The sequence below is a fragment of the Gallus gallus genome, chromosome 5, assembly GCF_016699485.2.
Source record: "Gallus gallus isolate bGalGal1 chromosome 5, bGalGal1.mat.broiler.GRCg7b, whole genome shotgun sequence".
In the NCBI taxonomy this organism is placed as follows: domain Eukaryota; kingdom Metazoa; phylum Chordata; class Aves; order Galliformes; family Phasianidae; genus Gallus; species Gallus gallus.
This window is the reverse complement of record NC_052536.1, coordinates 53374093-53390959: the sequence shown is the minus strand read 5'-3', so window position 1 is coordinate 53390959 and position 16867 is coordinate 53374093. Positions and strand designations below refer to the sequence as shown.

At 42.4% G+C, this 16867-nt stretch overlaps 1 protein-coding gene across 1 annotated transcript in view; it reads left to right on the top strand.

Annotated features, from left to right (window-relative positions):
• The window catches only part of SYT16 (synaptotagmin 16), a 43748-nt gene that overhangs the window by 15170 nt on the left and 11711 nt on the right, over window positions 1-16867 (top strand). The window contains exons 2-4 of the mRNA XM_025151358.2: window positions 4370-4623; window positions 8364-8807; window positions 9798-9987. Of these exons, the coding sequence (XP_025007126.2) occupies window positions 4370-4623; window positions 8364-8807; window positions 9798-9987 (888 nt within the window). The remainder of the gene's footprint in view (window positions 1-4369; window positions 4624-8363; window positions 8808-9797; window positions 9988-16867) is intronic.

The following is a 16867-nucleotide window of genomic DNA, read 5'->3' as shown; positions in this document are numbered from 1 at the left end:
CTGTTTTTATGGAATCAGAAACCTACCACAGTTTTAGGCAGAAGGAGAAATTGAGCGTCCAATCCCCAAAAGTGGGGAATCTTGATAAGCTTTTCTCCCACTCAGCCTTGGCATGCAGAGTCTTCTAAGATCATCTTCTTAAACAAAATCTCCCTTGACCCTCTGTTTTTGTTATGAACATCGTGGTGATCTGCACTTTGGACTTGTTTAGCCTGAGCTTTTCAACCGTTAAAAATCTTTGTAGTAACCTGGATAGAGTTTGAGAAGAGGAGCATGAACTGTAGGAAGGAAGGATTTGGAGGATGCTCTGGGGAGCTGAATGGCTCGAATGCCAGCTCTGCCCACAGCCTCTCTGCAAATCACCCTATTAATAAAGAGCCTGCTTTAGTTCTGGAATCATGGAGTCTTCTTATGCTATTACCCAGCATGTGGTAAATTAAACAATCTTGGCCTGATTGCATAATGTAACTTGAAATTTAAGATCCTTTTTCTCTTTAAGCCCTAAAATTTACAGGCCATTTTTGTTTAGATTAATTGTAATTAGATAATAGTTCTGCTTCTTTGAGGCTCTTCTGGGAAGGTTTTTTTATCACCTTGATGGCTAATTTCAAAATAAGCAAAGGGCACCACTCGGTCTCCCTGTGTCTGGTGCCGCTCAGTGCAAGGGAGAGTGTGGTGCTGAGGTACCGAGAAGTGGCTTGGCATGGGGCTCTAGCAAAGGTCAGTCAAGAGAAGTATAGTGTGAGGGCAAATGTGCTTCAATCCCACTGACTCACATCTGCTGCTGTGTCTGTCTTCCAGGAAGAGGCACTGGTATAGGTTGCACAGAGAGCTCGTGGTGCCCCATGCCTGCAGACACCCAAGGTCAGGCTGGATGGGGCTCTGAGCACCTGATGGCGCTGTGGGTGTCCCTGCTCATTGCAGCAGGGTTGGACCAGGTGGCTTTTTTAGGTCCCTTCCGACTCAGACGATTCTAGGATTATAGAATTATCATCGCTTATAGGATTTCAAGTCCAGAAGACCAAATTCCATCCTAAAATCTTTTCCTTCTCTTGACTATACTTGATTTAAACGAGCTTGTAAGTTCCCTTGTGTGCTTATGTTCAGTCTAGAAGCAGGGATCAAGTTTCTTTCATTTTTGAAAATGACAAAGAAAAGACATTTGTTGTTGGGTTTTGGTTTTTTTTTTTTTCAGTAAAAGCCCAGCAATTCGGTGCAGTCCACAGAGCAAACATCGCCTTGGTCAATGCAAGTAACAGCCACACATAAACTTTTCACCTCAGTGTTTCCTTCTGGTTAATAAATTATTTGGCATTCATTTGGCAGGCTCTGCTGGGCTGCTTCATCTTCTAACTCTGGCAGTGCACTTTAGGAACCGTTGAGGTCTCAGGATGTTTCTTCAGCATGTAGAACTGAGAGGTTGTGCATTGTTGAAAAAGAAGAAAGATATTTTAGCTTCAACTAAGGATTTATCTGCTAGTCTTCACATTATTTCAGTATTACACGTGCTGAATTTTCCATGTATCATAAGAGGGATGCTTCCATACCCCAGTACCTATTAGGATTCTATTCCCCGCTGTCATGGGTGAGGCTCATCCTTTCATCTGGCCAAATTCCTTGTTCCTTCATAGCCAGTTCTCCAACCCTGAACACAGCCCTTCCCAGTTTTGTGGTGATGGATGTTCCCTGGTGTGCTCCTGGTCCCCGTGATGACCTGTGGTATGTGACACAGCAGGGAAAGGTTGTGGGACAGAACTGAAAAACCCACACTCTTTTAGTATACAGTGCTATCTGCCCTTAATCTTAGAATAGACCTCTACTGCTCTGTGGAGACTCCTGGCTAATTAAAACTGAAATAGTTAGATAACTCTGTCTCGGCATATATCCCTGATTCTGTGCTGTTTATTCATGTCAGGTATTCATAAGACAGTTGACATTTTCTTCCTTGAAGTTCTCTCAAGTAAATTACAGGCGTTTTACTGCTATGACCTTTTCCCTTACATGAACAACTTCTGTTTTGACCATTTTTTGTGTGAATATAATGCTAAAACCGATGTAATTGGAGACATACAGTTTTTCTCCTCTGTATAGCGGGGCTATTACCTGTAACGATTCTCTAATGCTGGTATTTGTAAGTGATTATCGCTTACCAAACTACTTTAAATTTAAAGAAAAAAGCCAGACTGTTTCACTAAATGGTTGCAGTGAATCACCTTTTCCCTTCCTCTCCCTGAATACTACATTTGCTTTCCTAGCACATTCATTTTGTGTCTGAGTCCCAGGGAAATGGCTTGCTCTATTAATACATTTCTGGAGTTTTCCTGTTATGAATAGCCTTTTATGGCTCTAATGTAGTTTTTGAAAATTCCTCCATTATTGATCTAGATATTATCCCAGCAGGAGTCAAAACCGCAAGACAATTGTGTGAGGATGATTTCTTACTACAGTAGCATTTTATTCTGAAAGCCTGCTGTGTGGTGTGTGCTTTGATGGATGACCCACTGTTTAAAATGTGTATTAGACGTTGGCTTGCTAATTAAATGCCTTAAGGAGCGCCTGTACCCATTCACTCTCAGTAAATTTGTGTATGTGGAATTTCTGTCCTCTTATTTCTTGCATTGCTCTGTTTACTTGTTTCTGTTTTCCGACACTGTAGAGAGGAGTGGAAGTGATGGCAAAAAAAATGGCTTTCTACTTTCGCTTGACCTTCAACTTGGGGCAGAGGGGAGAAGATGAGGGCTCTTGGTTTCAGGACTAGGTCTGCCAGCTGGGGGATGAGGAGAAGAGGCGGACTGTGCATTGTAGAAGGGAGTGAGAAGAGCACTCACCTGACATTGAGAGAGTGAATTCAGATCCCTCATTCTCCTGAAGGATCATCTCCTACATCTCAGAGCTGAACCATAATTACAAAGCTGTGAGGTGCTCTCAGACTGCTCTGTTGAAGTGCCTGTGCTTGAGGCATTTTGCTAGGAGGGAGCAGGTGAGACCCTTCATGGGCAGATGGAAGGGAACAAGTTCTCCTAGTTATTAATAGAAAGAGCAGCCAAGGAGGGAAACAAGGGCTTCTGCCCACCTCCAAGGAATGGTTCCTGAGTCATTAATCTCCATTCTGTTTGTTTGTTTGTTTTGTTTTTGTGGGGCTGATATGAATCACTAACAGTATATTTCTTCCGAGGGCCAAGCATTGAATTTCTACTCATAAGGGTTTGGACTTTTTGTTCCAGACAGTGGGGTGTGGAGAGAATGAAAATGTTGGTTAATCTAAACCAACACAGAGTGATTGTTTTCTTTTTAATGTGGTAGTTATTACTATTATTTAAAGATTCGAGCTGGAGGACAAATTTGAAAAAAATACTGTTCATGAGAACAAACCTTTAAATCCCAACTATTGTTGAATCTGTTCCATTTACTTTCATCATCTGTCTGGAAGTGCAGCTTTTTTCTATTCACTGTAACTTCTCCTTGCTTACTTGAAAGTGATGGAGGCAGAACCTGGCTCTTCGTGTTCCTAAAGCAAGGCTCAGCATCACATTCATTGGAAGGAGAAGGGTCCCTGGTTTTCTTCTGCAAGTGTTTGCAGAAGAGATTCAAGGCCAAATCACAATGTTATTTTCCTCTGTGTTCCTGCCCGTGTAATCACCTGTGTCACTCCACACAGTGTGCTCTCCTTGATGCCTTGGAGTAAAGTGCTCTGTGTTCAAAACAGAGGCTTTGATGGCGCAGAGGAGGAACCTGTTGTGATTTGAACAAAATGAGATCATTTTGTTCTCGTTTATTAACTTTCCTTTAGACCAGAGAGTAAATGTTAAGGACCAGATGAATTAAAACTAACAGAAGTAGGCAAGGAAGTTAGGGAATGCATCTCATAATCTCTCAGGGATGGGTGATGGAGTGGTGGTAAAAGTACCTCTGCAAAACTCCTGTTCTTACCAGCACCATCCTCTTGGCCATGCTGACTTCTGCTTTGTCCTCCTTCTTCTGCATGAAAGGATGTTGCTGATACCTGTTCATCAAGCTTATCCTGTGCTGTCATTTGTCCAATCTATGTTTTTGTGTAAGTGATTGGTTGGGGGCCACAAAGCAGCACCAAGGCTCTAGAACACCTGAAGCAGTCCCTTCGTAATTGCATTTGGTGCTTAAACTCTTCAAGAAAAGGAAGCTGGTTTCTCTGTTCAGGTTGTGGAGAGTGAGGAACAGCCATGTCCACTCTTTATTGCTAGTCCAGTGCTGCAGTGCTCCTAAGAGAAGCTGCCTCTGCCATACAGTGGCAAGGGAAAAAAAAAAAAAAAAAAGGAGATATTTAGTGAGGGAGAGGGGGAGGAATTCATTTTAATCCCTCTGAAATTATTTTCTTACTGAAAATTGTTAGATCTGGATGGACTAAGCCAACTGAGTTACCAAGACAACCTGTCCTGTCATGAAGATGACCATGTATCTGTTGATTCAAGAACAACGGAGCGCAGGAGTGCTGGGCAGCATACAGGGCCTAGGATGGAGTCCAGCATTGCTGACGGCTTCAGCCAGCAAGCCACAGAAGGACGTTTGGAATTGGAGGCAGCATTTACCAACCAGGGATTTGAAGGAAATGATGCTACTGACAGCTCATCAGCTTGGAGCCCTGAGGTACGGTGAACTGTCATTTATTACATATGGTGTAAGATTTTGAAGAGTACTGGTGGTTTCTATAACTTGGACAGCATCTGGAAAGCTGGAAGCAATTGGTGGGGTGTCTGAGACTTGTCAAAGTGACCGTCACCATGGTCCCCATTGATACCAGGCATCTTTCCAAGGTAGGAGGGGGCACAAGGATAGAGAGCTCTTTGGCTTTCCCTTAGTTCTACACCTTTGTTTTGAAGCCTCAAGAAAACATTAGAATGTAAGATGTTGTGAATGCCTGATGACTTAGCAACCTCCTTTTCTTTCATATTCTTTCTGCATGATGTGTTTGATTTTCTTATTATTTTACCACAAGGTTAAATTTCTGAAAAAATATCAGCCTGCATCAGGCATATTGAAAGAACAGCACAAAGGTCACATCTTCTCCCTGAGTTAAAGGAGACTGCTCTTCAGTTGTGGAAATTAATGCCTCCATACTTGGAGCAACAAGGCTTTGAGAAAAGGTTTCCTTTCCTCAGGGCATGCTGCCTGCAACTGGTTAAAGAGATGGAGAGCCACTCCTCAGCGCCTACACTCCAGCCTTAAAGGACATTTTGAAGCATTTTGGTTTGCTGCACAAGTCAGTCCCACAGAGTACTATACAACACATAGGAACTCTGAGCAGTGGCAGCTCTGACCTCTTTGCTGTGTGCCTCACATGCTGTGTTTGTCTGCTCATCTGAGGCTCATTTCTCCTCTGCATTTGACGTATATACATGTCTGTTGCAGTGTCTCAAATGTCCTCCACTTGAATTTCTTTGGAATACATCTCTTGATTTACTCCTGGTATGTAGATTTTAAAAACGCAAACAGTGATTATAGCATCAGGGGGCACATATCCCCAAGTCCCAGTTTATCTACTACGAGCAGCTTCTCATCCAAAGGTATTGTGTGGATTAATGAAAGACTTTTTATTGCAGGAACTAAATGTTCTGACATGCCAGAAATGTTCAAGCACTATTATGCTCCATTCAAAGCACCTCTCTTTAGAGACAAAAATGATAATTTTATGCCCCTACAGTGGAACCACAAGTACCATTTCAAGCCTAGTCGATAATTAGCTGCTCTCACAGGTTTCCCTAGTAGAAATGGACTTATTTTACTTAGTGAAATGGATGTTGGCTCTGTCATGAATGACTGGGTTACACATATAGTATAACTGGATTGGCATCATAACAACAGTGCTGGGAGGAGGGGAAAAAAGAAATTCAGGTGAGGTTCTACACCCCTTGGATTCCGGTTTAACCATTTGTATAGCCAGTACATTCACAAAACACAGCCCCAAGCAGAGCTCCAGAAGCAAGTAGCTGTTTTGTTAAGACTTCTGCAGAAAGAAGATTAAGCATCTGACAGCTTTGTGGGCTGAAAACCCACAGTGAGTGCCAGATAGCACAGACCTGTCTGAAGGCATCAGCCCAAGTGCCACAGTCTGGCATTTCTCTTTTCCTACTTTCCTCCAATGTAAGCAGTTTTCTCTGCAGTGGATATGGCCACAGCTATTGTAACAGATTTGAGATTTCATAGAATCATAGAGTATTCTGAGTTGGAAGGGACTCATAAGGACCATCAAGTCCAACTCCCAGCCCCACTCAGCAGGCCCACCTCAAATCCAAACCCTATGTCTGAGAGCATTGTCCAGATGCTTCTTGAGCTCCAGCAGCTTGAGGCCATGCCAATTGCCCTGGGAAGCCTGTGCCATGCCCAGTCACCTTCTGGTATACAATCCAAACCCCCTTGATATCCAGACCCTTTTTAACCGTTCTGTGAAAGATTGGATACCGGACCTACAATCTGCTTCTCAAGCTGCCAGAAGATAAGACGCTCAGCCCAGTTGGGGCAGGAAAGTACCTCTTGGCTTTTTGTACCTGTGGGCTTATGATGATGCATGGGTATTCACATTCTTCAGCTCAGACATGTAGATGAAAGCAGTTATAAGCAAGTATAGTTTTCTCCACACTCTGGTAACAGTTCACAATTGTGTCTCGATTCAGTCTCCTTAACAGCAAATGCATAGGTGAAAGTAAGGAGGGATGAACTTGCAGAGAGAAAAGTGAATCAAGTGCAATTCCATTACATTTCCTTCTTAAATATTATTTCAGCAACCAGACAGAAATAACTTTGACAGCTACATAGCAGCACTTACATCTGCATAACATCACATTCTCTCCTGGCAACCTGGCCTGCCTTACGTTTTTGTCTTTGAAACCGGCTGCTCGTATAGAAAGGCATGTTTATGGGCAAGCACGTCATTCTGTGTACTGAACAAGAGGTGATACTTCTCTCTTTGGCATTACTACTGCAAGATATATGACAGCAGGTCTCCATCATTGTACGGAAATGGACTTCTGTATCCAGATATGCGAATCCTTCAAACATCGATACAAGTATGAGAAGCTGGCGCTCTGCACGTCATGGCAGATGAATCTGAACACTTGAAAAGTAGACCAACAGGAAGTAGATGTCAATTTTTAGATTTGTTTCAGGTCTTGTTTGAGACAGCCCACCCTAGAAACTTCTCAAGGGAATTACATCAGAAGTCTTATGGCCCATCAGCTGTACTCTCAACAATAAGATTCCTATGTTGAGAAGAAGCGTTACTTGAAATGCAAAAGAAGATAAATGTTTGAGGAGGAGGGTGACTCAGACTGCTAGTGACAGGCCTTAATTCACCTTCAGGCTATTAACTGGAAATCTTTCCCTAGTACAGTGTATACTCATGTTTAAATACAAATCATTGATCACTATAGCAACCCCTTTATCACTTGAAGCACATTCTAGCTCTAAGATAACAAGCGCTTTTGAACAGAAAGGCGCACGCCCACTCATCAAAAGGTAAGGTGAGCATCTGTGTTTTTTATTTTGTTCTATCAAGATGATTTTTGCTTTAAAAGTGGATAAAAGATTGTGTGTGATTTGGTCTGCACATTTTGGTTTTCTATTTTGAATTTCTATTCGGAATGTTTTAGTATCCACACTGAACAGAAGGTACAGATGCATCTCTTGGGAGACTTAAAAAATGAATAAAGGATCAATATGTATTTAATCAGACAGTTTCTCTTGATTATGATTGCTTTAGCAATGGGAAAAATATTGAGAGAGAGAGCAGCATCTAGAAATGGAATTTCCATTCTGCAACAAATTTGGATATTTTGATTTCCCTTTCCATTGAAGTGAACATGGTGCTTAAAGGTTTGATTATCCTACAGAACAAACTGTCCAAGAAGCTATCAGGTTTGATTGGATTTTTTTTTTATTTCAGTAATGTAAAATAAATAACCAAATCCATGTATATTCAAGTAATAGGTTGCAACATTTTTAGCCAAATGAAACCAAAAAGTTTTATTAGTGCCTCAAAGTAAGTGTGAATGACATGAAGTAAAAATCCCAACCTTTGGACTAGTTTTTTCCCCGTGTACAATTTTTTGCCAAATCAGCAGTCTTCTGCTAAACATTTAAATATTGATGAAACTCTTTGTTGGAAATGTTTCAACAAGCGCTGTTGCTTACTAGATTGTATGGGGAATATTACACAGAATCAGGCAATTAACTGGCACTGGCCTCTTGGGAAGAAGTGGGATCCTTATTTTCCAGAGAAACTGCCTACATTTGCATGCACAAGTGATGTCATCAACATTTTTTAAATAGAGTTGGGATCATAGAGGCAGTTGAACTCCACTGAAGGCTTTTTTGCTTCCTTCTCTTTGCAGGAGACTGATGAGGTGAACAGTGAACCAGCTCATCACAGTGCTCATCAGCCCATTTGTAAATGTGGTGATCTTGATGTCATCTTCAGTTATAAAGCCTCAAGTCAAAAGCTCGTAGTTACTGTCTTGGAGGCCAGGGACATCCCAGACAAAGACCGCAGTGGTGTGAACACTTGGCAAGTGCACACAGTATTGATGCCTAGCAAGAAACAGAGGGGTAAGACAAGTGTTCAGAGAGGACCCATCCCCATGTTCAAGGATAATATTACCTTTAGTAAGCTGGAGCCACATGAGTTAGGTGGCCATGCTGTCCGTTTCCGCCTCTATGCTGTGCACAAGGTGATTGGTGAGAAGATGATGGGAGAGCAATTGTTCTACCTGAGCAACGTCAGCCAGGAAGAGGAAGTGAAGGTGACGTTGGTCTTGGAGCCAAGGAGTAATTTGACCGTAAGTTTGAGGAAAGAAATTTGGGATCCATTAAATTGTTACTTTGGTGAATGGGGATTGGCTGTACTTAATTTCTTTAATTCAGGACTGACAGAATGCAAATAGTGAATCTGGCCTGCAATCACTATTACAGTTAGCAGTAAGGGAAAGAAGAAAGCATGTCTTTCCTACATGAAGGTGTGCATTATTAATCTGCTACGCAGAATCTGTAGCTTGAGTCCTGGAATCTCCAAGACTAATTGACTTAATTTCAACAAGAACAGTAGTTCTTGTGCACCATTATGTTGATGGAGCTGAACTACTGCCAATTCAAGGGCTACCTCATTTGGCACTAACTCCAAGCTCGTGGATCTCTGCACTGAGCAGCTTCCACATTACCAGCAGTACTTACTGATGTTCCTTTGCATGGCAGATTGGAGAAGTAGGTCATGGGAGCAGGAACTGGCTGTGCTGCTTCATAGCCTGCCATGCACATCACAGTTGTATGGCTACACTGACCAATTTGTGCAGAGGAGCTCTGACATTCACTGTCTACAAGAAGCTCAGTGAGAGGTTATGCACAGAAAATGAATGAAGATACACTGGGTGAGAAGGGGATAGAGTGAACACCATGGTTCAAGGAGGGAAATTAAGAAAATACACAATTTGTGACCAAAAGAAATCCAAACTGTGCAAAATACATTCCATCCAAAAGCCATTTGTAAGGAGATTTACTGTGCGTTTAATCCATTGGGATGTATGCTTATCTCAGAGGTTTTGATTTGCACTAGTAATAACATGTTGCACAGAGCTCCTCATCTCTAAAGAGAAGGTTCAGAGATATGCTTTTGTAAAAGTGATGCTTTAATTCTTTTTGTGCCTTATTGTAATTCATTCCTAGTCATTGCCATTTCATAAGAGAGATCTTACTAAACGAGGCCACAGAATGTAAACCAAAGGGAGGGTGGTGGTAAACATTCTGATGAGACTTTCAGTGTTCTTTCCATGCAGAGTGCAGACTCTCAGCTTAGTCTGTCAGCAATCTCTCACAGTGATAGCGCTTCTTCAACGCAGTCCCTGTCGCATGGAGGGGTGCCAGAGCTGCTCGTGGGTTTGTCGTACAATGCCACTACAGGGCGGCTGTCAGTGGAGATGATCAAAGGCAGTCATTTCCGAAACCTCGCAATTAATAGGCCACCTGGTAAGTACTTTCACTGCTATTAAATAACACCACTGAGTCAAAATTTGCTTTTTATTTTCTTCCCCTGGATATTCAGTTATGTCATTTCTCAGTTAGATTTCCTTGGAGAGTATCTGATTGAAAATTAAAAGCATTATTTCAAATGTGTGCGCTGGTAAACTTTGCAGTGTAAATGCAATCACATGAAGGTGCAGCTGACAGGACAGTAATACCACAGTACCCCTTTTATTGCATATACCTTTGCAACCTCTGATTATGGCAAAATTGCTATGATACCCAAAGCACAGAGTAATTCTTAGCAAATTCATAAAAAGAAAGAAGCACTTCTCGAATGATGGTATGTTGCCATGTGACATGCACCTCAATACAGAAAGGACATGGAAGGTGCTGGAGCAGGTCCAAAGAAGGGCAATAAGGCTTGTGAAGGGCTTGGAGAATATGCCCTATGAGGAGAGACTGAAGGAACTGGGACTGTTTAGTCTGGGGAAAAGGAGGCTGAGGGTAGACGTTATTGCTCTCTTCCAATACCTGAAAGGTGCTTACAGTGAGAGCGGGGTTGGTCCCTTCTCACTGGTGACAGTGACAGGATGAGGGGAAATGGCCTCAAGTTGTGCCGGGGTAAGTTTAGGTTGGATATCAGGAAAAACTTCTTTAGGGAAAGGGTTGTGAAGCGCTGGAATAGGCTGCCCAGGGAGGTGGTTGAGTCACCATCCCTGGATGTGTTTAAAAACTGTTTGGATGTGGTGCTCAGGGACATGATTTAGTGGAGGGTTGTTAGTTACGGTAGTATGGTTAGGTTGTGGTTGGATTTGATGATCTTTAAGATCTTTTCCAACCTGAGCAATTGAATGATTCTATGATGGTTCTATGCAGAGGCCCTGCTTGGTGCAGTTAGATGTTTCCAAGGACTGTACTTTCAGTCCCCTTGTTGTTAGCTGGGCTCTGGGTGACCTGGTTCTTTTGGCCCTTTGGGGATCTTGCCATTCTGAATTCTTTTAGCCACACATAAAAGTCTTTTGTAGAAAGAAAAAATGAAGTTTTTCTCCTGATTCTCAACAGTTGAGCTCCCTTCCTCCAAAACCCAAAGGAAAAAGTGAAAATTGCATTATAGTAGATTTGGTTAGTGCTAGAGCTGTAGTTAGTACTTTACAAAGTTAGTGGATGGATGGTGCTGATGTCTGTGATATAGATGGGGTCATGCAACCACAGTGTTATTTGCTTTTTAGTTTGTGCCCCTCACTCGGGGTTTGAATGGCAGCTCTGGTTTCATCTCGTATTGTTCTATTGCCTGCTGGCTGAAACCAGCAGGGAATAGCAGTTTGGAGTAGCATTTTTTGTTTGCTGTTGTTTGGTTTTGGGGATCTAGTTGTCTGTGTGTCAGAGGTAACAACCTTTGACAGCTTCTGGCATTTGCTGCATTTGATGTAGTACCTTCAGCTTGCAAAATGCTAAGATTATTTTTGCAAGATGCTGTGCTGATTGTCCCAGAGCTAGCAAATATTTATGTAATATTTCAGTATGCAGACATGAAAGCTTAGGTTTTGACTGAACTGCATCAGTACTTCAGTGTATTCCAGAAGTAATCTGACCATGTGGACAGCCAGTCCTTCAAGAATTAAGGGCAAGTCTGTGTCACGGTGAAACACTTGACCTCAGTCTGTGTAGCCCTAGCTAGTTTTGTATTAGCTATGACAGCATGGGTAGATCTCCATGGGATTTACTTGAAGGAATGGTATTGTTTTCATCTGTGTTTTATTAAAAGTTTCAAGTCAGAGCGGTTCGAGCCAATTTAAAGAAAAGGTAGGCTAAGTCTACTTTCATTCTTAAATGAAAGTAGTCCCAATATAGGTCCAGGTTAATTTGCTGCAGTTTTTCTGCTGTGTTTTCACACATCTGCCTGTGGTCTTGGAGTTTTGTCACATAACTGCCTGAAGGGCAGGATTATGCAGCACTTCTGTTTCTATATCAGGCCCTCGTGTCTATCTGAGTCAGGAAGCTGTAATGCCCCACACTTTCCCAGTAAATGAAATGCTTGCACTGCAAAGAACTTGAATAATTGGTGTCCAGTTTTCTGCCTACAATATAATGATCAAATGACTGGCATTTGTTGGTATTATCCTTCAGAACGTCTTTCTGGGTGCTTATGGGATAGCACTGCGTGTTGCAGTAAGCTGAGCAACCCTTTAATTCACTGTCTGGGTGCTGGGGAATTGTGTCTGTCTTGGTCCTCTTGGATGGGGTTTGGCAGATTAACCACATGCAGACAAGTTTGCTTTCAGCATGGGTTACCTGCACTGGTTAGATGTCCCATTCAGCTTTTCAACTGATGGGCACACAGAAAAGCAGTAGGTTGGTTGACAGCAACTTTAAAGCTGATAAGCATTTTGTGTGTTTGTTGATAAGAAGAGAACAGGTCCAGTGTGTGAGAAAAGAAGGCAATCTTTGAGGGAGTTTCTGTTTTAAATTCTGTCTGAATATTCTGCTTTCTGTGTCTGTGGGGCTTCAGATAAGCCTTGTTAAATCAGTCCGATAAGCTAGCCAAAGTCCTCTGTCAGCCACCCAAACTAATATTCCTGACAATGTTTCATAACATTTTTTTCCTATCTTTGATATTAAGGCCATCTTGAGTTGGCCCTTTGCATCCTTTCTATACACAGATCAACTACAGCATTATCAAGCCTGCAGTGTCTCTGTGTTAGGTCTGCTATTAGGTGAAGTTCATCAGTTATTATAGAGAGGTTCTGAATCTATCACCGTCTGCTTTTACTCAGTGTTTTTTCTGCATTCTGCATTGCACTTCTGCACCTGTAAAGTACCCAGTAGTGTGATGAATGCCAAGAGGAAGACCCTGTGAAGCAGAAATTGAAGAAAACCTTAAAAGAAGGAAGAAAGCCAGCACTTGTCTCCCATACTGGAGTAGGATTTCACTGATAACTCCTGCAGACATTGCACAGGAGTGCTGTGAAGTCTGATTGTCTCTGTCTGAAACATGCTGCCTGAGTGAGATGCTCAATAAGTCCTTCACTAGGTGAAAACTAAAACTGCTGTCTCTCTTGAAATAGCCCTTGTGTTTTCTCATATGCATCCTATCTAGAGAGTGATTTACTTCTTCAAAGTATCATGGGGATTTCAGAAGTAACAGTGATTCAAGGCATTTAAATACCAAGCTCAAGCTGCTACAGTGGATGTTATTGTAAGACTGAGAGTCAGTAGGCAGAATCCATCTCCATTTCCCACCCCTGCATACATAGAGGCCATACAGTACCCTTGTGTGGTCCACCTGTAGCCCGGCACATTTAGCATTGTCTGCTGCTGACTGCTGCAGCTATGGGGAATGACAGGAGCATCTTACATTACAGCAAATTCTCCAGTTGTGCTGTTTTCCCACCTTGGCCCTCTTCTCTGCCACCTGCGGTCTTGCACAGGTGAGCTCAACATCTTCTGCATTGTGTGTGCACGCTCCCTCGGCATCCTTGTGCAGGGATTTCACTGTGTGCAGAAGAGGGAGCTGGTGATTCAAGGTGTTAAAGACTGCAGAGATGACGAGTAATTTCTGGAGGTGGGAGATTGTGCATATCTCTCATTTTTTCCTTGGCCCATCTTACAGGATGCAGAGGGTTGAACTAAGTCAGATATCAAAATCATGGGTGCTTACATGGGTAATAGCTGGGTTAGGGAACAGCTGGGCAGCTTACAGACACTGACATCTTCCAGGCAAAATCTTCTCTTCAAATCACATATGTGAAATTTAAGGACAGCTTGGTCAAGGATGAACATTCAGGCATTGTTCTGGGGAACGTATGGAGCTGCAGGCCTGAGTCCACAGTCCCAAACCATGTGAATAGGTCCATTATCACTCTGAGCACTTAAAAGCACTCAGGAGAATGGTAGCAGCATTGGACTATATGGTAGCAGCACTCCACTGTAAATTGGTAGCATCTGCCAAAAAGCCTCGTGCAGAAAAGCATCTAGAGGTTAGTCAGATGTGAGCAGCCCAGGCATTTTAACACTCAGTGATGTATGTGTTGTGCACATCATTCTCTTTGGTTCTTGTTCAAGTCATTCACCTGTTTTATTATTTCAGAGAGGTTTGCATTTCAATCTTAGAAGAACAAATGCCAGCACGTTCATTTAAAGACTGTTTATCATAAAGAGACTAACAAGAGAAGTGTGCAGTGCTGGCAGACACATCTTTAAAGATCTGTAACTGGTTACAGATTGTTTGCATGTTATAGTAGTGCTTTGGGATTGTGGTGATGGACCAGGGGTCATTTGCACTAGTCAATGTATAAACACACAGTGGAGAGATGGCCTCTGCCCACATGGTGCTTAACCTTCATCAGCTGCTCTGGGTGCAGCTCTCTTTCCTCTAATCCAGCCTTTGCTTTTTCCCCTTTCACATTTATTTTGGGCTTCATGTCTGTATGTAATGCGATTTGAGAAAGGCTATTGTAAAAAGATATTCCCTTGTCTAAGAAAAGTCCTCCAAGCTTTTCGGCAGCTGCAGAATTAATCGCACATAATAATTACATCCATACATGATCATTATTATATCAGTAGCATATTAACCCCATTAAGCAAGTACAATAACACTTAACTCTGGGAAAGACAGGAGAGAGAAACAACAAGCTATCAGAATTTCTATTGGGAAGAGGAGAAATCCTTGAAGTAAAAATCTGTGTGTACCTGAGCTCCAGATAACAACACCAAGGAATGCAGAAGATGCTCTGGTAGGAGAATTAGAGTCCTCAGATGGTATTTCTTGGCCAGGTACCAGAGTACTTGAAAGATATTAGTTATTTTTTTTTTAATCAACTTATTTGTGAAGAAGGTTATTATCCCAGAGGACTAAGACAGGTTAATTTCTTTAATTGATCCCACTAAGACAAAGAAACTGAATTAAAAAAATAACCAACATATCTGGCACTGAACAGGGAGCTTGCTTGAGCTCCTAAAGCTTTGTAATTCGTGCTCCTATCTCATCACCAATAAAAGGGGGTTTTGTACCAGGGTGAGCTGGGGTGCATTCAGTCCAGAGAGTCCAGTGGAGGTGTTTGGGCAACTATTCAGTGCTGAGTACTTGCTAGTTGGTCAGAGTAAGCTTGTACAAGACCACTTCTGCATCTTCTCATAGTCTGTCCTTGGGTATGAATTGAATCAACTTAAGATACGCTGAGAAAGCTTTGTTTGGAGTGGTAAAGATGAGGCCAGCTGTGTGGAGTCCCAGAAGGATGTCTCAGTAATGAGCAGCTGGACGCTGGTGTGGGAGATGAAGTGTGGATAAATGTAAGGTATTGCATTGTGAAATTCAGACTTAACATGAGTGGACTCAGAGCCAATTGGGAGTGAGATATTAGGCTTATAGGAAACGTCTTCTGAGGAAAAAAAAGTCAATCAAATGTGTATTACATAGAAAAGAAAATGACAAATCTGTATTTGATTGTAAATATCTGAGTGCCTGCATAATGAATACCTTACACAGTTCTGGCTCCCTCCATTCAAGCAGAATATTGGCAGGATTGGAGAGATGCAGTGATGAATGACAGAGATACTCAGAGGTATGAGAACAGCTTCCAGCAAGCTGCAGTTGGTTAACCTGGACTTCCAGTGATGCTACAACAAATGGGAGAAGGGAGAGGATTTGGTGGTGGTCTGTGAAATGCTAAGTGTTGTGAAAGTGAGTTGGCAACAAACATTTATTGTCTCTCCTGATTAAAAAAAAATTAACGGTCTTAAAATGAAGTGAGAAGGTAGCAGGCTGTGAGGAGAGTGCTCTTCACATCATATATACACTGCTGTGTGCCTCACTGCAGAATATTGTGGGTACTACAACTCTGCTTGAGTTCAGCAGGATAAATCCATGAAGAAAGATGCACTGAGAACAAAAGAAATACAAAGATTGGCTCTGACTAAGGAAGTTCTTGTGTCACAGGTCACTGGAGAGAGAGTATTTGGGAGAGAATCAGTATATGCTGTTTTTGCATAGACTTACTAAGGCAGGTGATACTGTGTGATCTGACTCTTATAGCTCATTGTATGAAGCACGTGAGACCTGGCACTGAAAACCAAGGCATGGAGTAATGGACTTGTAAGGAGCAGTAGTGAGATTTTTGAGGTGGATGTTCCATAATAATTAAACATCCAGTGATATTTTGCACTTGCAGTTATGTGGTATCACACTGAGTAGTTTTATATTTCTAAAAGTCTGTGATGGTATTACATTGCTATATGTAACGTGAAGATGTTTCTGAACCAGAGGAGTACATTTGTAGCTGAGTGTATGGTGATGCCTCTCGTGCTCCCATGGCTGTGAACAAGAAGAGAAATCTTTTCTTCCCCCTCCCAAAATAAGCAGAAGACAAAGCAATTGCTCCCAGGGTAGAATTCTGCTAATTCCTAATTTCAGTTGGAGCTGAATGTTTAATGTAAATCAACAGTGGCTCCACAGAGCAGCGTTTGCAGAAGATCTGATGACAGGCTGTGTAATAAAGCCATGCCTGTGGGCACCATTGCTGGAGGTGAGAACAGCCAAACTTAAGCATCCTTACATCATGCTGCAGCAGAACTACTGCTCCCATTGCTGAGAAGCTGGGCATTCACGATACACTCTCATTTAGAGTTCCCATTCTCTCCAAGGCGACAGCAATGCATGAAACATACTGTGCATTGTAAGAAGTGTTGAAAAAGCCCTTATTAGAGGTCGCACCCTGAACATCTGGAGAGGTGCCTGTGTTGCACTTCAGGTGCATAAGCACAGAAGCTGTGCCTTCTCGGGGTCAGGGAGGTGGCTGCTGGCTCCACAGGCAACACTCGTCCTAGCTTAGGGCTGGCTCTGTGAAGCCCACTTTGCTGAACCACAAGGGTTGTGTCAGCACTTTGG